Source organism: Stereum hirsutum, assembly GCF_000264905.1.
Source record: "Stereum hirsutum FP-91666 SS1 unplaced genomic scaffold STEHIscaffold_7, whole genome shotgun sequence".
Lineage (NCBI taxonomy): Eukaryota > Fungi > Basidiomycota > Agaricomycetes > Russulales > Stereaceae > Stereum > Stereum hirsutum.
Window position 1 is genome coordinate 235,066 of NW_006763137.1, and position 22,005 is coordinate 257,070.

At 51.3% G+C, this 22,005-nt stretch overlaps 5 protein-coding genes and 1 non-coding gene across 6 annotated transcripts; 4 read left to right on the plus strand and 2 right to left on the minus strand.

The window, feature by feature from the left end:
• Window positions 1-2,493: 2,493 nt before the first annotated feature.
• Window positions 2,494-5,029, minus strand: STEHIDRAFT_139316 (uncharacterized protein). Its single transcript, XM_007304064.1, has 5 exons — window positions 4,565-5,029; window positions 4,375-4,405; window positions 4,248-4,319; window positions 2,851-4,181; window positions 2,494-2,787 (listed from the first exon to the last, which is right to left on the minus strand). The coding sequence occupies exons 1-4, from the start codon at window positions 4,962-4,964 to the stop codon at window positions 3,437-3,439; spliced, it is 1,248 nt and encodes a 415-aa protein (XP_007304126.1). The 5' UTR covers window positions 4,965-5,029; the 3' UTR covers window positions 2,494-2,787; window positions 2,851-3,436.
• A 6,409-nt stretch (window positions 5,030-11,438) lies between these two features.
• On the plus strand, window positions 11,439-11,702 carry STEHIDRAFT_42338 (uncharacterized protein; the record flags this gene model as incomplete). The annotated part of the gene is made up of 1 exon (XM_007303869.1): window positions 11,439-11,702. A coding segment is annotated over one exon (264 nt), but the record flags the coding sequence as incomplete, so codon positions are not given.
• Window positions 11,703-13,019: 1,317 nt separating this feature from the next.
• Window positions 13,020-14,463, plus strand: STEHIDRAFT_168418 (uncharacterized protein; the record flags this gene model as incomplete). Its single annotated transcript, XM_007304065.1, has 1 exon — window positions 13,020-14,463. The coding sequence occupies exon 1, from the start codon at window positions 13,048-13,050 to the stop codon at window positions 14,461-14,463; it is 1,416 nt and encodes a 471-aa protein (XP_007304127.1). The 5' UTR covers window positions 13,020-13,047.
• A 1,068-nt stretch (window positions 14,464-15,531) lies between these two features.
• Window positions 15,532-17,418, plus strand: STEHIDRAFT_156725 (aldo/keto reductase; the record flags this gene model as incomplete). The annotated part of the gene is made up of 11 exons (XM_007304066.1): window positions 15,532-15,594; window positions 15,666-15,685; window positions 15,790-15,887; window positions 16,001-16,104; window positions 16,175-16,209; window positions 16,313-16,523; window positions 16,591-16,657; window positions 16,728-16,829; window positions 16,907-16,947; window positions 17,045-17,178; window positions 17,262-17,418. 11 exons carry the CDS (start codon window positions 15,532-15,534, stop codon window positions 17,416-17,418), a joined length of 1,032 nt encoding a protein of 343 aa, XP_007304128.1.
• Window positions 17,419-18,508: 1,090 nt separating this feature from the next.
• STEHIDRAFT_78866 (uncharacterized protein) lies at window positions 18,509-19,677 on the minus strand. The gene is made up of 2 exons (XM_007303967.1): window positions 18,736-19,677; window positions 18,509-18,677 (listed from the first exon to the last, which is right to left on the minus strand). The coding sequence occupies exon 1, from the start codon at window positions 19,655-19,657 to the stop codon at window positions 18,746-18,748; it is 912 nt and encodes a 303-aa protein (XP_007304029.1). The 5' UTR covers window positions 19,658-19,677; the 3' UTR covers window positions 18,509-18,677; window positions 18,736-18,745.
• A 294-nt stretch (window positions 19,678-19,971) lies between these two features.
• On the plus strand, window positions 19,972-20,044 carry STEHIDRAFT_t144. The gene has a single exon. It is a non-coding gene; the product is annotated as a tRNA-Cys (tRNA).
• The last annotated feature ends 1,961 nt before the right edge of the window (window positions 20,045-22,005 follow it).

The following is a 22,005-nucleotide window of genomic DNA, read 5'->3' on the forward strand; positions in this document are numbered from 1 at the left end:
TCGCACATCCTTGAATACATCGTCGAGCTCTGTTCTGTGTTTATCGGGTTGGCGCTCGGGTATGGGTGCGTGAATACGCTCACGAACGCGTCGGTGAGGAAATGTGTATACGATATCAAGGCGTTCAGGCCGACGATTATGATCGGGCGCCGGAGGTGTTATTGTATCGTCAATTGGGACATACTCTCGAGTTCCTTGTGATGCTCGAGATTGTATTGGCTTCTATGTTGTGTCTCAAACCCTACGGTATTCAGGTCTTTGGGTGACTTACACTTCCTGAGGGTACAAAAAACAAGAAATATTCACAGAACACCTTCCTTTTGATAACAAGCCAGTGAGAGGTGTATAATTACTCGGTGTACATACATAGAGCCTCCAGATGAAGAACAAAATCACCTCGACATCTGTGTGTTCCGTTATCGTCGTCGTCGTCGTCGCCGGGCATAAGAGTGTGGCGGGCGCCACAAATCAGGCGTGACAGGCCGACAATCACGCTCTCGCCCGTCTTGCAAAGTCGGCGACCAAAAATGGCCAAAAAATCACTCAGAACTTGCCTACACTAATCGACTCAGTTTTCTTTTCTGAATAAAAAATATATACCAACTTTGAGGACTTTTTTTACGAGTGGAGGGCCGTTTTTCGCAAAGTCAAGCTTTGGATTTGGCGGGGAGACGCGTCGCCCGCCAAAAGGGCGACGGATCGTCCCAGTCCGCTCGCGGAACTCGCTTCTTAATCTGGAACACTTAAGTAAGCAAGAGCACGCGAGCGGAATGGGGACGAGTCTAGTCCAAACCTGCCGCGGGAGCAAAGTATGGTCTATCCACGTGGGTGCCGCGTGGGCGCGCCGCCTTCTTGAAACCAATTTCTCGTTCGTCCCACAAATACAAGCACTCAACGAGCCCCAAAGAACCACCGAACGCAGGCTCTCCTTAAGTATTGTATAGAATCTTTCCGCTGTGTTCTGCTTTTTATCCATATCGTCGAGCTTCATCCGAGGATTGAGCGCTATAATGATTGTTCATCACTGCCAAGCCGGTTCATGTTCCGGCAAGTTTGGTGCTCGGGCTCCTATGGTGCAAACGGCTTAGACGCCGCCACTTCTGTACACAACGTTGAGGACGGTGCCGCGGGCCGAGATTTGAGAATTTTCACTATCCCTCTTCCAGAAACACTCCTTTTGATGTAAGGAAGAGTTCCTCTAGAGGGATTATCCAAATTCTCAAAACTGGCAAAGATGAACTTTTGGATTTGGCCACCCCGCCAAATAATAATATTTAATTCATTTGTTTATTATTTTCCGAAAACCAAGGGGGGTGCCAGGAATTTTCTTTCAATAAATGGGGATTTCGACTTTCGCCGACGAAATTGGCCGCTGTACAAAAGTGGTGATGACTAAGCCGTTTGCACCATAGTCGCTCCATATGCTGTGGCTTCGCTCGCGTCCAGGGCTCTGCGGTTGCGAGACGCTCCAGAGACGAAAAGACGCAGTTCTCGGTCGATGCTCGCGCGGTGGAGTGGTGGGGCTATCATCCATTTCTTGCTCAAGGAAGAACGTTCGATCGCGTCCGAGTAAGTTCTACGTTCTTCGAACCTCTAAGCCACTCGGTTCGGACCTGCTGTTGTGTTCTCCTACCCCTTGCTCGATACGAATTAATGCTCAATTGTAGTGCATGACTATATTCGTACGTCTTCTCTAGTCATCTTGGGCCACATCCGAGCCGGTCTAGAGAAAGGCGCCGTACGTACGCGTCGTTCAGTTGAAAAACGTGTACACGTTCATCCTGTTGAACTTCGGGATCGGGAAATCAAGTCGGAAGCGTTTGTTCGAGTCATGAACGAAGGACAAACCAGGACCCGAAATTCGGATCCCATCCACTGACCCGACCACTGCTCCACTTTGGAGGCCTGCGCCACCTGACGAGTGCGCATTTCAGGTAATCCCTTACCGTGTCCTCGGCTGGAAGTTAAATCGTGTAATGGCGATTCTTCTTCGACTCCTTTGTCGGGCGGTCCAGACTCTGCACAAAGATCTTCGAATTTGAATCAGTAGATTCTGGTTCTTGCACAGGACGCACTTCTTGCTTACTTCCGCAATCACCGTGAGGTCTCGGCCACAGTTCAAACGACAGCAGGGAGGGAGTGGAAATTGCGTTCAGATATGGTCTTGCCATAGGCTGAGATCGACTCCGTGCTCGAACCGCGCACAAAAGGCGTACTGTGACACGCGTCATCCTCCGAAGCGACTCGGATGGGGAATCGCGTGGCTCTATATAATGACCTTGGCTACCGGGACTGAAGGTCATCTGCTTAGGAGGTGAGCAGTATTGGTGCGAGCACTTGTGATGATGTTCGTCATCCATGACCAGTTGAAGTTGTGGCCAATAATCAACAGGGTATTAGTTCATGCACGCGAAGGGCTTCGAGAGCATGTACAGGAGACTTCCATGCAGCAGAACAGAACAGAAAACTCCTCGACGGGTCACATCCCCGGAGGCGTGGAATTATGAACAGCTCAGCGTGGAATGCGTAAGCAAAGGCGAGCGATACGGGTTTACAATAATATCAGCGAGAATGCACAACGAAGTGCATGCAACAGAACACGAAGGGTTGGACAGGACCGGATCGTATGAAATGAAAGACCACAGTACGACGAGGGAGTTCCGGCTAAGGGAGGAGTGGCGTGTGGAGGAACACAAACAAGCAGACTATAGGACAAGTACGTTGTGGTATATGTACACTTGTAACGCAAAGCAAATCAGCAAAACAATCCAGCAAATTAAATTACGTCTACACACGGAGGAATCGTCAGCTTGAGGTCGACGAGGGAAGATCATGCGGATACGTACTCACAGTATGCTATTATACACCAAAGAAAGCTAAGACGACAGATCAACCAAAATAGAGAACGACTCCCAGAGCGGACTGGAGAACCTGCAGACGAGAAGAACATTGAAGCAATTGCGGGCGCAGTTGTAAGCAGGATGAAGTCGTAGGAAACGGAACGGCCCGCAAAGATCGTGAGATACAGCAGGAGAAAACACATGGGGAACCGATGAAGACATGATACAGTGAAATGAAACGAGTTGTGATCCGAAATGAGCCAATGCTTGAGACCAGAGTGTAACCGCGGGCCATACTGAGGAGATAAACCGACGAGTGACCAGGATCCGAAATGAAAGTGAAAGTGGAGCTGCCGCATGGAGAATGAGACGTGATGGCAATGTGACAGATAAAACGGACATTGAGATGAATATCCACACGCGTGCTCCGTCAAACTGCGAAGGACAAACACATACCACGAGATGCGAAGTATGGGAGGTAGGGAGCACAGGCCTTCACCGGTCATCATCGGATCCGGCGTCGGGTTCCGGTAATCGTCCAGGCGCCGTTCCGCTTGGAAGAATGTGCGGGCCAGCGTGACGCTGTGGCTGACGCTCTACGCGGGAATCACTGCGGGAGTGAAGGCGTGGAGTAGAGGACGCAGGCTGTGAGGATTGCGACAGCCGTCGGGAGGAGGAGAATGAGCCGCTGAGTCTTGGGGATGAGGCCGACTGCGCAGACGCTCGCTCAGCGGTGTGAGCGTCTGCGCGCTGGAGTTTTTTGACTGTGACGCGGGCGTGGTATTATAAGGCGTTATGATGGAGGACAGAGACAGCGGGGATGGCTTTGTGGTAGCGTCGGGGCGGAACGAGAAAGAGGATGGAGGAGAACGATCGTAGACCCGAGATGTCGATGCCAAATTGCCAACCTCTGGAGACCTAGCATCGAAGGGTTGAGACGAGTAAGAGGGAACATCTGGACGGGAATGCTGTGGGACAGAAAGATGATGGAAAGGTGGGACGGGAGATGTCATGATTCGTAATGAGGGTATCGGCTGCTCGGGGCCATGTCGCAAGAGCGAGTAATCTTCATCGCGAGACGGCGCGCTAGCTGAAGTATGAAATGATGGTGCTGGTGGGTGAACATCCGTGAAAGGAAGCGAGAACGACCCCGAGGGACCAGGTGGGATAGGACGCAGAGCTCCATGCACCGGAGCCATGTCGAAGGGCCGCGGCGACTGTACGAATGGTGGCGGGCCAGTCAGGCTAGCCAGCATAGCTTCAAGCTTGTCGCATCTGCTTTCCACGGTCGCCAGCCTAGTCTTCAGTTGCTCGTGCTCCGCACGACTAACGTACTTATCTCTACGAAGCGAATGAACTAATGTCAGCACTAAATAGGATAAGAAGACGCCACACGGCCGAACATACACAGGCTCGATTACATGCCACTGACATTTGTGCTGATCGTTGCGACGAGTGCAGGGTCCGCATGGATGAGCCCTACAATGTCTCAACTGAACATGAATCGTGTGCGAAGAGTAAGACGATTGCCAACCTATCACACTTGATCTTACGTCTCTTGCACTCTGAAGGCGAAGCGATGGTCGAGCCAATGGAAACCGAGCCCGGTTGTGGATGATCGATGACAAGAGCGGAATGACAAGAGATAGAAATGGGAACGGTACGGAGAAGAGAAGGAGAGTAAGGTGCTGAACGAGGAACAAGATGTAAACGCCGCCACTAACCTGTACAGCTGAGCGCTTGGCGTCTTCGCTTCTGCTTCGGTCTACGCAGGGCGTCGTCGCCATCGCCATCCGAGTCGCCGATTTCAAGTTGCGCTTGCTCAGGTGAGAACGCGGAAGGAGGTTCGTCACGACTGGGTATCCAAGTGTTAGAGCTCTCCGCCACAGATGTTGAAGGAAACGATGGAAGTGGCGGAAATCGAGGATCTCCCGAGAACTGCGCATGGCGTGGACCCGGAGGTGGAAGGTCAGGCTGAAGCTCGTATATAGACGGAAGAGAGGTCTGAGAGGCCTGAGTCGTAAGGGTAACCCGAGCAAGGTGAGGGGACAACTCGGCCTCGTCCTCGACAAACTTCCGCTTGGTCGAATGAGTGGCGATGGGGGGTGGTCTAGGGGGATCCATGAGGCCCGCAAGGATCAGAACAGAATCGTAGGGAGTGGACAAGCAGAGGGGATCCCAGATGCCACCGAGAGCATGTGGGGCGAGCGGATATGGGCGAGGGGGTCCAAGTGGTACAAGAGATCCAAGCATAAGCCGTTATATTCTGTTTCAGACTGGCACGGAGATTGATCAAATCAACAGGTCGCCTCCAAGTCCGAGCCATCGACATGGCACCTTTTCGGCTGGCGGCTTGGACCTCTTGACCCGCTACTATCGTGTCCTGTCTCTTTTCCCTATGCAGAACATTGAAACGATACGCGCTGTCTTGTGACCGTACTGCAAGGGAAGTCTGAGAAGACGTTCGTGCGGCATACGTTAGCTCACGCAGGCCAACAAACAACCCCGACAACTCAGACACAGCTCCGAGCCGGCAAATGCCGGGGCCTTGGTAGACGCTAATACTTACCACAGCAGCCTACTTATCGTCTCCATCTGCGCACATCGCCGTGGGCGTTTCCCTGGCAGCGTCCCTCCACCCGTCTCCGGATCATAAATGTATCGGGAAGGTTGCAGGAACGCGCGTCATTCTAGTCATAAATTGTGGAGATGCTCGACGAACTTTTCCCTTTTCGTCGCTTTTTCTTCGATACTTTCATCCGGACAGGGAGGCTCCACCCTTCGAGTCGGCTCACGACGGTCAGTACTGGTCCCCGCCCCGTTGCTGTTTCATGAATGACTTCTCAGGATCAGATAGGGCTCGTATCCTCGTGCCCTCGCGCTTCGAGCCGCGGGTCCGATGATGCTCAGATCCACCGACCTTTCAAAGTTACCGCCGCTGATTTCCGACACATACACTTCGCTGGCGGCACCTGAGATCCTTCCCCTTTGGAACAAGCTTTCACTGACAGCGTTACTGTCAGGTGCCTGATATACCAATGCTGCAAATACTCTGTCTGTATTCCAAATCGCGTTCTCATGCTGCAATGATGTCTATCCGGGTTGTCATCTGAGCGATAATGCGATGAGAAGTAATGGGAAACCTAGTTTTTTTCTTCTTCCTTTGGCACGTCGATCGCTGGGTAGAGCATCCGTTAACCAATATTACCGCTTGAGTGGATGCTCCGGCGTTCGCCCGCAACTCGTCCTGAGTTTCACACCCTCGTGAACGTCGAAGTCTGCAACTGGTCTGTGTCTAATGTACGGAGAGATCGCACCATAGTTGTGAAGTAGCGATGGTGCTGACACTGTGGCCCTCGGGCATGCATGCCAAGTCGATGTCGCTGAAGCGCTACCTCCAATAATGCTATTCTAACATTCAAGCCCTGATCTGCCCCTTCATTTCATAAGGCTAATCCAACGGCGGTCACCGTATACGGCCGTGTACAAAGGCAACCCTCGCAGTTTACGCGAAGCGCAACGGAGAGGTCCAGTTTGATATCCTGACGAACGTTCAGACCTCCGTTGTATCCCCTTGAAGAGATGAGACAAACAACGGTGCAATCGATAGCTTGTGCACGGTATCGGCTCCTCATCTCTCCAACTCGCACGCAACCGCTCAGGATCATCGAAAATTTCTAGACGTATGCTGTGCGTGAGTACTCGAATTACGGTAACTGCACAGCATCGAGGTAAGACAACTCCTATCTCTGTCGACGATGGATCCGTGATAACACGAGGTCGCCGCCCACGAGCTCGCAACGGATGGAGTGACTGACACAGCCAAGCCTAATTTAGCACTGTCAGCGGTCAGGAATATGCTTCTACTGTTCTGTCTAAATGAGCCTCAGGAGGACCCTCGCCGCTAGGGCGTGTTTCGCAGTTTTTCTAGGGATCTGAGTAAGAGGAACCAATGATAGTCATTCCTATGTTCGCGACCATTTGAAGATCCCACCGATCAGCGGTGGTATTCTCCGCCTGCGGCTCTCTCTCTTCGGAAGACACGGTAAGGCTCAGTATAGGTACCGTCAAGCACCTCGCAGTTTTGCACGCGAATTACGCGTGTTGAGATCATCACGCAGAGACACCGCACCCTGATACCACCCGCATCGTTGGCAGAAAGCAAGAGCATACTCGTGATGATTAGATGTCCATACAGTTGGCATTGAGTGTGAGCTTAACTTGCTGTGCCTCGTTCAGAGTGATTTGTTCTGTGCAGACTCTAATGCTACCTCTATCTGATGTGACTATTCACGCGTCGCAGAGACAATAGAGGTCGACAATGCACCTGGAAACCAAATACCAGATTGAACTAGGAAGAGATGCTTCCGTCCGTCGCGGAAGTAGAATGTGTCGGCGGAAGTAAATAGCTTTCCGACAGGAGGTCGGCCTCAACCTCACGGGATGGCCAAGTGGCATCACCTTGCCAGTATTGTAGCAGTACATTGACTTGCTCAATCGGAACTGGCTGTGTCTCGTCCAAAGTCCTCTTCGTCAATTCAGTCAACATCGGATCCGCATCGATCGCAGCTTAAAAACACAGCGAGATTATGCTCAGCGGCAGGACTCCGATACAAATCAATCGCCACAATCGGATTCGCCGCATTCCTGGAGGTCGCTGTAAATTGGCATACACAGCTTGCCCTTGAGCTTGTGCACCTGTATAACCCGGTTGCCAATGTCGTCGATAAAGCCAAATAAGAGTATATGAGCGTGAATGTCGGGCAGGAAATATTACGAAACATCCTGTATCCGCATTCATCCTTAGCGCTTTAAAACAGTGCTTGAACCTCGTGTAGAGGTCTATCGTATATCACCCCTTTCAATCGGCTTTGAACCATGATCGTCAAGTATAAGGGACTTGTGATCGTCTGACTTCAACCACTGCAAACGCCCTAGTACCACAACGAATTCATCCTTGAGTACACAAAGTCCCACAAGGTCAAGCGGCTACGACTCGTTAGTTCGTCTAGCATATTACGTCCCGCAGTACACCTCGCACGATCTTCTACTGAAGTCCGAGGGACAGTAGACCAGAACACCATCTGTTCCCGAGAAAGCCTTATCGTCAATCGTCAGGATGGAGCATGCATGACTACAACATGCATAAGGCGGGGGGAAAGTCTCCGATACATTGAAGTCCACCGCACGCATGATGGAGTTTGTGTCCTTCGGATCAAAGCATAGACGAAGACCAAACCCGTCAGCTCGGCCGCTTCTCCATCGAACGCAATATAAGAAACTGCGAGAGCGTCCGCATCGATCTCGGGTGAACGCGCTGGCGCTAGGAATCTACGTATATTTCCCACGTCTCGGTGATAGAGGTGCAGCCCGAGCATTTGATCCTCGGCCCATGTACGTCCCGATCGAGAAGTGAGACACCAAGAAGCGGCGGCACGATCACATGAGACCAAGAGTACGTTTATCATGAAAACGTTAGGGAGGACGTACAGCTCACTTGCGCAGAAACCGCGTTCGGTATGGACACGGGTAGGAGACGCAGAATCAATTGTGTGGAGCAAAGAAGACGCATGACTCGACACCGGTCTATGACGAAAAACTGTAGACACGATATAGAAAGCAGGTCCCGCGAAAGCAAGTGCCCGCTAACGGCGTTTTGACATACCACTTCAGTCGCAGGACTCTCCTTGCCGCCAATATGGCCATAGTCTCCGAAGACAACATCTCGGCAAGAATCGCAGCTACACTCGATAGAGAAAGATGCTCGCGAACAACGGCTTGACTTGGAGTCGGCCCCTGAAAGGTCACGGGCGCACTCAGCAGGCGGGCAAGCCGAAGTTGGAAGGATACTCAAACCTTCATTGGTGGCAAAGCATTTGATCATCCTTAGTGATACCTGCGGGACCTGGTGCCCATAGCGCAATACATGTAAGAAGAGTGGCTAGATAGAGCTTGTGGCTTCCGAATCGAACACACAGCGCAGACTATTGACCTCGGAAAAGGTCCATGGACGAAGAAAGACTCGATATGCAAGGTAATTGTGCTTTATCGATGTAGATGGACACGAATATCCTGGGCTCAAGAAGGAGACGCACCTGTTGGTGATGAAAGGTGTACATGCTTATATGTCTCTATGGCAGAATTCCGACCGTTGGGCACGCATTGCTGAAAATTCGAGTCTGGGGTGTTCATCCAGGTTCATCCCGGGCCAGTGGGTAGATATCTTTCTTTCTCTTACTGTAAGGCCGCGGTGAGGCCACGATTCTTCTGAAAGAGAGATTTGCCGGGAGTGATGCGCGAGTGTGATGAACGTTCGGTGGGTATTGTTCCTGAGAAACTTCAAGTTGGCCGTTCATCGTCGAAAATCGAACAGGCCCGTGCGTGGGAATGTACGCATGTGGCACTGACACTGGTGCCACTGTGGCACTCCAGTTACTGGCGGGGTTCTCTCGGCCCATACGCATCAGTTACATGCTCATAGAATATGGCAGAACTTGATATTAACTTTCTCTTACATATAATCTAAAACCTCGGAGGCCACAGTACAGATAAAATGGCCAGAAGGTGCTCTCGTCGCGCATGTTACCGGTCTGCAGCGCTACATGAGGAACTCTGAAGAAAGCATTTTTTTCTTCAAAGTGTGAGCCAGATTTGAGACATCAGAGACCACTGCCACATTTGTCCGTGATGTCTGCATACGGGCTGAGGAATGGAAGTGAATGTTCGGCTGTGGTTGACGTCTTCCATAGCGGGTGTCCTCCATGTGTCGAGGAAAGAGAGCACTGGTGCATGGTCAAACCGTAAGGCCGGGAAGAGCAGGTCGAAAGCCGAGAGAAAGCGGGGTTGTCGGAGAGACTACTACAAGGTAGAAGCGACGAGACTGACAGCGATCGGGCACGGGTAGGCGCTCGTCTATAATTTGAAGAATCTCACCAAACAAGTTCTGAAATGGGGAAACGTGATGGCAGCTGCATATGGGAAATGGAAAGATGAACCGTACGAATATGCAGTTGCTTCCAGGGAAGCTGAGGTTAATGGCACCAGGATAGAACGCATAGAGCGAAATCTCTTGGATGCGTTCATTAGCTGGAAAACAACACACGGTTCCTCCGTAAGAGGTTAGAGAGATATGCATTGATGCGAAATGAAGGGAATGTGAGGCTCTTCAAAGGAATAGTGAAGCCATTCAGGCGAATCAAAGAACTGCCACATACGAAAACAGTGCGTTGAAAGGATCATTTAGCTCTCGGCGATCCAAAACACCATCGGAGACATACGAGAGTCAATTTGGGGACCAAATCGCCACTACGACAAGAATAATATAGGGCGCAGTCACAAGCCAAGACTGTATGTAGATGGATGGTATGGATGAGCTCCGAAGCGGGCTTCTGGGTCGTTACACCTTCAGTCCGTTATGAATGTATTTGACCGTGAATGATATGGAGGCTGCGAGTACCTTGACCAGCATCGTGATCGAGGAATTTTATTTCCCCGTACATACACCCCTGGTGATAGTTGGAACTAAGACAACCCGAAAGCCGGAAGAGGTCACGATAAGGCTGTCGTGCAAGTAGTCGCAGAACACCAGGAGCTATTGTGTTCAATCACGCAAAATCGCCTGACAGTCGACTGGCTAGCCTTAGCTTGGACAACAAGATGTGAGTCAAATCAAGCAGTGAAGACTTTGAGTACGTTCTTTTGAATCCTGACTGAAGCTGCTGGCTCCTAGGTCTAAAGCTAAAGCTTTGAAGGGAGGATCGCTTGTGACGGCATGAAAAAAGATTGATGTTGAAAAGAACGCTACCTTTTCCTCCTCGGGGAACTCCGGAGCTCCGAAACGAGAGGAGTGCCACAGTGACTCGTGTGGCTCTCCCGACATTCACCATCTCTTTCCTTCTCTTTCACTCGACTGCAAGGTAGCATAACGAGAAAGGCTCTATTCTTGTTTTGATTTTCGCACAATGCATATAACTCCTTGGACATCGAAACATCATGCCTCGTCTTCATCGTCGCTCACCTCCGACCGCATCCGTACACCCAATCGTTCCAACACATCATCTCCAAATCCATCGAAGTCCAAAGGAAAACCCAAGACCCCAGATATACCGAAGTCGAAGGAAGTGAAAAGATTGGAACACTTGATTGAGGGGTTGAAGGCATCCATAGATGGCAAGAAACCACCGGGCAGGGCGGAAGCTTGTTTCTGTCAAGGTGCGTTCAATTCTTGGTAGTTCGTACGGCGATGTGAGCCGGGATCATTTTTTGTTGCTTGGTGGTTATTACTTCACGAAGACCATCGTTCTGTATGGTCTTTTCCCGTAGTAAACCACTCAGGGGGTGATTGGGTGGAATTATCTATCTTGGCGAGGTTTTATCGCTTGTATCGGCCACCTTTGGCGGTTCGAGTGATTAGTATCTGTGACATCTGATTTGACTCTATCAAGGATCGAATTCTCTCATTTCCACTGTTGAATCTCATAAAACTTCTACAAACTGTTCTGTCCTCTTGCTCAGGCCGCCGATTCAACACCTAGACCCAATGACTATATGAATGTCTCCCCATACACTATCCTCGACTAACGATTAACCTTATATGTTTGTTTAGCTCGAAATCACAACCTGTCATCCCATACGCCCCTCTGCACTTCTTGTGGGCTTATCCTCTGCGCGCTACAACCGCCTTATTTTCCTTGCCCACACTGCTCTTCTCCCCTCCTCACGCCATCCCAGCAGCTGTCGCACCTCTCTTCCCTCGCACTCCAACTCTCCGAAACTCTCGAACGCGAAGAAAACCAACGATTGCAAGCCATTGAAAATGCAAAGAAAGCCGCAGGCGCATTCCCTGTGCTCGGTGCCACAATCGCTGGTGCCGGCGGTAATGGCGGCGGTGGAGGAGGTTTCAGAGAAGAGCGGGAAGGTCCACATAAAGTCCTTTCCCTCAACTCAAAAACGAAGAAAGTTACCCTCTCGTCATATCACACCCCTCAACCGACCCTCTCCCCACACCTTCTCCTCAAGTCCTCCGCGCCGGAGGTTGAAGATGTCGTCACGGATAGGGTACCTCCGCCATCGGCTGAGGTTCCCTTCTTTGAGACGAAGGGAGGTGCGGGGGGAAGGAACGATGCACAGAGGTGGGCTGATTTGAGTGGGAGTGGGGATACGCAGGCTGTTTATGTGGATCTACCAAGGGAGAAGGCAAGGGCGAGCGAGGGCAGCAGAAGGAGGAGGAAGGGGAGAGGAGATGGAGGCCATGGAAACGCGCATACGGTTCCGGGTGCATCGTAGTTGTGATGTTCTGTACGCTCTTCTATTATATTTACAGCCTTGACCATCTCGTGGAGAGAAGGGGTCATTTGGCTGTGGCCCCTCTCCCGTCGCTGTCCGTAGTCGTCCGCCGCCCCATTTTCGCTAACTTGTCCAGAGTAATAAATACGACAGGTCTTCAACAAGCTTTCCACTAATACTGTAGCATGCATCGTTTCGAAGGACAGCATAATCTCTCCTGACCCAACGGCTCTTGGCAGCGAGATATTCACCCTCGTAGCCCATTTTCTGTCCTCAAGGGCCGTTTCATCAACCTTTAGTCCTCGATATTCATTGCGCAATTAGTCTCTTTTTCTCTGTTTGCTGAATAGACGCCCCCGATTGAGAGATGGTCGACGGCAAGGGCGGGGTGGCGAGGCCCCGGTGCCAAAGGAGTTTCGGGTCGCAGTTGCCATTCCTATAAACAAAGAGCCTGGTTATTATATATATAGGGCTGCGTACTTGCCGTAAAGATCCAGCTCCCCAGTTGCAACACCCCTTGCAAAAAGGTTCCCACGCGACGGTTGCCTCTCGACGCAGGTCAATTCAAATTGGTGACACCCAGTCGCTTACCGCCACCAACCTCGAGCTCGAGATCTACCCAATCCTCGTTTCTCTCAACACGGTGGTGTACCGACCCGATCTTTGTGGAATCTGGCCAGCGTGGTGCTAGATCAGTACTGAAGCTGCTTCAACCTTCAGCTCCCTTGTATCTTATAACAGTATGTTTCAACGCCTGACGCTACTATTCGATGCGAAGCTGTGTCTGATTCATGTTGATCCCCCAGGCCATACTACGAGAAGCAAGCAGCAACGGTATGAGCTTCTAGGCCCTTTTATTGTTGAAAGTATTTTTTTACGATCGTTATCTCCTTAGGACGCTCTTCGAGCAATAACATCGAACATGTGTGGATTTCCCACGGAATTATGGACCGATATCCTCCGGATGTCATGCGATCCTTCTGTCCCAGTTATTCTCAACATCGCGCACGGTACCATCTCCTCAGCCGACCCTCTGCTAGCCATCCCTCTGGTGTGCCATAGATGGAGAGATATCGCGTCGTCTCTCCACCTCCAGCCATTCAAACTGCATATCACAGACTCGATTGATCTATGTCAGGAGCTAGCCGGGTTCCCTTCTGTGGATAGCACAGCGCGAACTATGGAGCGTTGGCTCGCCAAATTCCAAGGCAAACCTCTCGTTGTGGCATGCCGTTTCGCGGTTGACAACGGATCCATGTATCGGCCACAGCTGTGTGTGGTGCAATCACTCTTCTCACATCGGAACCAGTGGGACGATATGGATCTCGATATCCGTCCATTTATCAAAGACGAGATTGGTGATTTCCTGGAGGACGGTCTACCGCAACTGAGAAGACTGTCCCTGCGCTACCCGCCGGTCCACGATTACCGATCCGCTGAGCTCCCCGCGCTCGACAAGTGTCCTCTGCTGCAGGACGTAACGCTCATCAACATGCACCCTGACATTTGGGCCTTTCGAATTCCTTTCGAAAACCTGACGTCTTTGAGCCTGTTCGAAGAACTGTCAACGGAGGCGATTGACCTTTTGGGTCTCTGGGCGGGTCTTTCCGTAGCACATAATCTTCAGTCCCTCACTATAGGCGTACACCGCCGATATATCTGGGGCGAGCCAGTGGGTGTGCATTTTCCGAATGTTGACCTCCCGCATCTTCGTAATCTACAAATTACTTCGGTGTCAACCAACTTTTTCCACTTCACCTTTGGCCATCTGGTCGCTCCGAAGCTATCCGCCCTCACCATCATCTCACGTATCGACAGCACACCAACAAACCGGACGCAAGGCTTAGGTATCATGGCCTGGGGTAGCGACATCACCAGGCTGTTCCGTCAATTTCTCTCCCGGTCTCCATCGCTCCGAGAGTTCCACTTCAACTTCGACACTAGATCGCCGGACCTCTACTCGATCCTCTCTCTACTCCCGGACCTCACGTCCCTCTCTTGGCCATTGCCTCCTACAGCGAGCTGCTCCAGCCTCCATCTACGATTCGATGATGCTGGAGGCAAACGGAGACTCGTCTCTGGTTCATGTCCTAAATTGGAGTCGATCACCTTTTACCCTCAGCCTGATGGCCATGTAGCAATGCCTGCTCACGTGTTAGATGATTGGTTCAGTATGATAGAGTCGAGATGGAGAGTACCTGAAGACGGGGTAAATGTCGCGCGTCTTCGGGTGTTGAAGGCGCACTTTCTGGCGCATGATCCGTCACAGGCAGTGCATGAACGCTTGTGGAGATTGCAGGATGAAGGGTTGAGGTTCATCAATTCATTATTTGATTAGGTACGCTTGTTCAGCGCCATCTTTCATCTTATGAACTCTCAAGACGTGACTTTTTCAGAACTGGAATGTTACCTTGTATTATGAGTTTTGACGATACATGGACCGAGTTTGAATTAGTGGCTCGTTTGTATTCTTTCGCCTTGGGAGAATCATAAGATGCAGGCCAAGCTCGTGTTTTTTTACAGGAATTTAGGAGACAGTCCACCTTTCGTACCATCAAAGTAGGTAGCGAAATTTGACTTGAATTGTGACACCTCTCGGAACTGTAATCTGGATTGCTACCTTCGTGAGCATCGGTATAGTGAAATTATGATAAGGCGTTGGTATTATAACGCGCACGTATGAACGGTGCGGTTCCTTCTGGTGGACCGCCAGAATTTGCGCTTCAGCTCATATGGGCCACAGTCGAGGGAGATATCTCGCCACAGCCGAGTCGGTAGTATTCCCACGGAAGCTCTGTCGTCGAGGCCTGCCGCTTTTTCCTCGCTCCCCCATCTGACCTTTTCCATCTTTGCGACCACTCGCCCAACGCTCTACCCGTGCACTCCGCTACGAGTCCTCGGGAAAATGTGGGTCGCGACATTATTGACGGTCAACGAGCCCCACACCCTGCGAAACGCGCCCAAGACTCGGCTCTTGTCACCCTCTCGAACGGGGTAATGTGGATGGAGTGACAAATTCAACATGATGATCCAATTCGCGTGCCCTCGTTGTCGATTTCCTTCTTGGTAAGTCCGTCAGTCGAATGGATGTATACTCTGGGCGGGATGCGCATCGTCATAGACGTCTGAACCCACGGTAGGTCCATGCCGTCTGGCCTTGCCATGCTGGAGGTTGAGTAAGGCGTTGAAGTATAGCCCAGCTTCGGTGGCTAAAGTGCAATCCACATCGTTCGTATGTATGTCAGCCAGTATCGACTCGTAAGTATCTGGTGGCAATTACACCTACTGAGGCGACATTTGAGAGATATATAAGATGGTTAAATCGTCCACAAGGTTTTCAGCCACTGCCTCTCATATCTGGCACTCCTCTTTCTATCTAGACGAACAACTTAAACAAAGATTCACAATGTCGAAAGCTACTTTCACTCTCGGTGGACCGGCTGCTGGCACCAAGATCTCCAAGATCGGGGTAAGCTTACTGTGCTACTCTATATGGCTCTTGCGTCGCTCATAATGTTTTTGTTTTTTGCGGTGTGATAGCACGGCCTGATGTACATGACGTTCGTATTCGTCCCTCTGATATTGTATAGGCCCTTGAAGCCGTCAATCTTATGACCATCAGAGTTTGGTTCGCTGAGATGTGAATATTGACTTCACCGTCCAGATGGGTCCCAAACCCTGTTCCTGACGAGCAATGCTTCGAAGCCATGAAAGCCGGCATGGACACGCTGCCCCCCGGTACGAAGATGGTACTCAACAGCGGTAAGCACCTATCCCAACCCTTCCCTCCTTCGTCTATTTTTCTCTCCCTACTCTTCATGTCCACCCACATTCATTGATGCTGACTCAAAGTCGTATGTATCTGTATGATGTAGCCGATTTCTATGGTTTCAACCCGCCAGAGGCCAACCTCGAGCTCATCGCGCGTTTCTTCGAGAAGTATCCCGAATACTCTGAGAAGGCGTTCTTAGTCGTCAAGGTATGTTACGTTCCTTTAATTACCTACCAAACTTGTGTCAGAGTAATAACATTATATCCTTGGTACACAGGGCGGATTCAAGATGGGCACCGGGCCCGAGCTGTCGTAAGTATTCCCTTCTCTGCGGTTTCTGAGCATAATCGCTACCCTATCCTCGACCGACTCACTCACTCACTCCCTTCACAATTATCCTACCCACTACTCCCAGCCTCGAAGCCCTCCGCGCCTCCGCCCAAAACACCCTCTCCAAACTCCGTGGAACACACCCCATCGACGTCTTCGAGCCCGCACGCATGGACCAGGCAAATTACCCCCTCGAAGACGTGATGCGCAGCCTGAAAGCGCTGCAGGAGGAGGGTTTGATCAAAGGCGTCGGATTGTCGGAGGTGAGCGGGGAGACGGTTCGGAGGGCTGCGAAGGTGAGTTTCAAGTTGCGATTGAGTAAGTATTCGTGCGAGGGTGGTCGGACTGACTGAGAGTGTGTAGATTTTGCCGATTGTGACGTGCGAGATTGATATTAGTTTGTGGAGTTACGAGAAGGAAACGCAGAATGGTAGGTTCCTTCTACTCAACGATTTGTTGTTCGAGGCTGATGACTTTTGGTTTCTCGTTGGTCTACATAGTCATCGACGCGTGTAAAGAGAACAACGTAGCCGTGCTTGCTTATGCGCCTCTAAGTAGTGGAATCTTGTCGGGAAAGATCAAGAAGACCGAGGATGTCCCAGGTTAGTATATGCATAGTTCTCAATCACCACACGGGTCGTGTTACTGATATCGATCCTCTTCCTCGAATGAAACGCAGAGGGAGACCTCCGCCACCACTTCGGCCGTTTCACCGAGGACGTATGTTCTAACTTCTACATTCCCAAATTCCTCCCACTTTCGAACACTGTTCGTGTCATGACTAGTTCTGACTGACAAGGATACCACTTATAAACAGGCAATGACGAACAACGCGGCCATCGTCGAAGCTCTCAAAGTTCTCGCGGTCAAGAAAGGATGCACGCTCGCTCAGCTCTGTATAGCTTGGGTCGCCGCCCTTGGGGCCCACGTCATTCCCATCCCTGGATCTTCGTGCGTCCCCCTTGTTCTTCCACTCCGTCCGACTAGTATCTGTCACGGTCCACCTGGACTCATGGTTTGATGCATGGCCACAGCAAAGCAGAACGCACCGTCGAAAACGCCGCAGCCGGAGAGATCGCCCTCACCGCTGAAGACTTGAAAGAGATAGACGCGGTTTTGGAGAAGTATCCCGTGCATGGCGTCAGACACATCATTGGCGTGCCGAAGGAGGCGTTGCATCTCTGGGGTTGAACGTATGACGAAGTGCTTGGTGGGCGATGGTAGAGCGCTGCCATGTGTAAGACGAGTACGATGAATTGAATTGACCATGCGTGAACGGTTTATATTCATCCATCCTGACCAGAACCATGGTGACCATCAAGTTGCGAGCGACACTACGGATTATAATAAGTCCTCCTAACTTGAAAGTATCGTGAATTGCTGTTCCATCGCCATCGATAGTTTCGACCCAGCGGAAGGCGGTCGGAGTACATGAACTTGAAGCTGGGCAATGCAGACTTGCAGGCCTTCAGTTGTTCGATGAGCCCTAGCTAGTAGCAGCGTATCCTCCTCCAGCCGTCAAGCATGCGACATGGGCCAACAAACGAAACTTCAACTGGCAATCAAGACCGGTTGAGTACGTTCTCGTACCATGAGAGATGCTGAAGCGCTGAAAGAGGCGCCTTGTGTCACGGTTTACAGCTGTTTGCCCGCCGATGGTTGTCGGCACTTGCCGGCTCACAAAGGAAATCACAACCACCGGACGCGCTCGCTCTTGGCTGCACACGTACAATTGTAGTCGAGTCGACATTTCCATCAACGACCACGAGAACATCGCGGAAGGTTGAGACGTTCTCTGGTGTGTTACATGGACTTCGTTTCGATTCAGAGTGAGCGTCGACAAGGCTGGTTCGGTGCCACCTGGACCATACCGCACCAAATCATAGTGAACCCGGGGCCACAAAGTCCAAATCCAAATCATTCATGTCGATGCCGAAGCGCTGAACTCAAGCCTTCAGCAGAGCTCGTCGTTTGTGCGACGTACTCACTTCTAGATCAGGTTCAAGTAGGACGACGGCATGCGAACCTCCTGAGGAGACTACTTATCTAGGATCAAGTGCGCGAACGATGGACGGTCAACGTCGAACCGTCATTGTAGATGTACTCTACAACGCGTCCCGTTAATGTTGGACTCTTCGAGCGCTCCTCCGTGGTGAGACCTCGCTCAAAAAGTGGAAGTGGGTGCGCCCCTCGAAATTTGGTGTCGGGCCCAAGAGATGGTCATGTCAGGCTGTACATCCAGGGTTGCCTGTCCGAATGCTGAGGCCAATTGTGATGCCGTAAAAGTCCGGTAGACTGTACAGGTTTTGCATCGGAGGTAAGAATGTGAGAGGGCGATAAAAGCCCAGAGCATGAGACGATAGGTTGTGAGCCCATATAAACAGCCAGGCAGACGGTTTATTGGACAGAGCAAGAATATAGTGTATGTGGATGGGGATGAAGGACGAAAACTGAGCATTGAGATGTATCAGTGACCATGATACGTTAGAATAAACAGAAATAACGCACAGAAAAGCAGCTAAGCCTCGGCGGAGCGCACAGTCCCCTTCCTGCTCTCCTGCATTTTTGATTTGGTCTCTGCAATCAACTTTTCCCTGAGCGCCCGTCTGTCCGCGATCGTCTGCAGAATCGTGCTTCGTTTGACGGTGAGGTCGCCCCTCCACCTGCCGCCAGCACCAGCACTGGACCTCGTCATCAACAACAAATTCCGTTTCTCCGCATCCTTGCCCTCCTGCACGTGCAACGCCTGCTCCAACCACTCCTCCCTATTCTCCCTCTCCTCCGCCGACATATCCTCCTTCGCCTGCGGATAGTAGAACGGCTCGACCAAGCCCACCACCGCCCTCTTATACGTCTTCTCCGGCCTCGTCACCTGCTTCCTCGTCCACCTATCCGTATACAACGGCGACACATAATTCGCCGTCCGGATATACGTCGTCTTCACGCCATAAACCGAATGCAAATACGACCTAATATCCGTCTTCGTCACGCTCTGCGGCATCCTAAACGTCGCCTCGTACGGATTATAAGCCTGTCCCGCCGGCGTATGATTCCTCACCATCCTCAACACAATCTGCGGCAAATACACCTTCTGCGCAACCACGCTCGTCGCCTCCGTCCCATCCGTGTACTTCGAATGCTTCAACCCGCGCAAACGAGCCCGTCGAACGAGAGACGCGGCCCATTGTTCTTCGGTGGGTTCGGTGCCGTCGAGCCGGATGAGGTCGCCTTTGGCTTTGAGACGGGTGTAGCGCGCGAATTCGGAGGGTGTGAGGCCGGAAGGGCGCGCGTCGGTTTCGGTGGGGGAGGGGGTGGGTTGTTTGCGAGAGCGACGGAGACGGACGGCGAGGGGGGCGGAGGCGGTTCGGGCGGCGGCGGCGACGGGGTCGGGGATGATGGTCGCGTAGGAGCGACGGAGGGTGGCGAACATGGAGGGCGACGAGGAGGTGGTGGTGCTCACTGTTTCGTTTGTCGGCGCGAAAACAGAGTCGAGACGCGCTGGATTTGGTTCTGTTTGGGTGTGGCGAGGAAAGATGACAGGGGCCACGACGCAACAATATTTATGTTAACTTCCGAGAACTGGATCACATATGACTTCCTTTGCGACCCAAACTAGACAGAACTGTCGTTAACACTCCTCCCAAGGGAACTGTTGACAATGATTCTTGAGCAACAAATGAAAATCGTTGTGTGAAAGCTTGTTTAGCCGCTATCTTGGACCCGTCAAGACGCACTTTATGTCAAGACTCCGTAGCTCAGTGGTTAGAGCATGCGATTGCAGATCGCAGGGTCACGTGTTCAAATCACGTCGGGGTCTGTATGAATGGTGGACGATGTATCTCATCAAATTTTCGAATTTAGAATCTCATTGTGCGCTTCACGCGGGGCCTTATTTTGACATTCTTTTTCTCGATAGTGTTAGGGCGCGGTCGAATACGCCATTTGCAGTATGGAGTTTCACATAGAAGAAAAAAACAATGTTCAGGCCCCACCTGGGGTAGAGGCCGCTGGTTCGAACCATACGTGTGCCACTTAGTCTGTGCGGCCAAATGACCGTCTCTTTATTTTTCTCCAGTGAACTATGTAGCTTGTTCATAGACTCGAGACAGTAGTTTCTGATGCATGTCATAACAGCGCAGGGTCTTCGTTCCCAGAACGACTGCAGTTCGCGTGACGCGTCGACGGGACCCGGGTGACTATTGTGCAGTGGCGCAGAACCGAGGCTTATAAGTTCTCATCGTTCAACTCGAACATATATAGTTGTTGTCTACGATCTACTCATCAGACTAGCGGCGTGATTTTTTTTGGTAAGCTTACGGACACTTGTCTGTCTTTGATCCTGCCGAGAACCCAACGAGAACCCTCTGGTTGACCTGAAGTGCCAAACTTAGCTTACACGGTCAATCGAGCTCTGACTGAGTCATCCCTTGGGGTTTTGTCTTTTACTTGGTGAGGATGTAATGGTCTGTCCTAAATGTTATCCCCGCCGTACTGTATATCACAAAAGTTGCTCACAGTTTCGTTCGAAACATAGGCTGCAATCACGGTGGACGGTGAACGTCACATCCCCCCCGCGAGGTTCTGGCGCATATCTCTATCCATGCTTGTGACTTTTCCAGTCCAGTCACGCTAAACATTGTTCAAGGGGAGGCAACCGCTGAGGACCCACGCATTGCTCTGACCCAAGTATCCCGAATGTGGCGAGGGATTGCACTGTCCATAGTCCCGTTGTGGTGCAATCTGAAGCTATTGGACACCGACCTGGGTCCGTCCCAGCTCGAACCCTCGCTCGATCTCACCGCCTATGTTCTCACACGCTGGCTCCAGCGCTCGGGTGCGGCCCCATTGACTCTCCGCTTCAAGTTAATGTGTTGGGATGCGTACGAGCTCAAGCGACTTTCTCTTCGAGTATTCCTCAGAGAGTCCAAACGCTGGAAAGACGTTCGGATGTTGATCGACGGCCAGAAGACCCTTTACATAGATGACCTCCCGAACGACGCCTTGCCAGTTCTCCAACTCCTTCATTTTACCCAGACCGTACCAGGACTAAACCCCTTCACCACGTCGTCTCTCAATGTCCTCGCCTCCAAAACCTTCATCTCTGCAACGTCAATATCCCGCTTTCCCTATGGGGTCATCCATGTTGGATTCCATGGTCCGTGTTCGCCTTTGCTCTTTTTCTTTATTGTTCGCATCAGACTGACATTGTAGCCTAACGCTTCTCTAGATCACCCCGAACATCTCTTCCGAGTTCTCGAGGCGGTGAATATTTGCTTTCTCGAGGTTGATCAATGACGTCAGGTTGAAGTATTGTGGCACTGCTTAGTCGAAATCAAATACATCTCCCAATGCCACCCTAGTCGCGGCGCTTTTCTTCCTTCAATCATCTCTGTCTCTGGAATATCTCTACACCGTCAAACTAACATTGCACAAGTATGGTGCTACGAAATGCTATCGACTGGCACACCCACAGAGATCAGCATGATGTGGCCTTAGGGGCCACTACCGTCACGTTTAGTCGCCACCCGAGGCGATGCACACAAGCCTACGATCTCATATGCGATTCTTCAACCTTTCTCCACCAACTTCGCCTGACTATCAACCTCATATATCATTCCCTCAACCAATCTATCAATCCCCAATCGAGGGTGTCCCAACCATCAGCTAGCGACGCGAGTCGTCACCGCATTGACTACTAACTTCCACCGTTCGAAAGTTCAAGCTCCACCTCCACCCTGTTCTGTTGTTTCTCGCCATCACCCCAATGATGAACGTCGA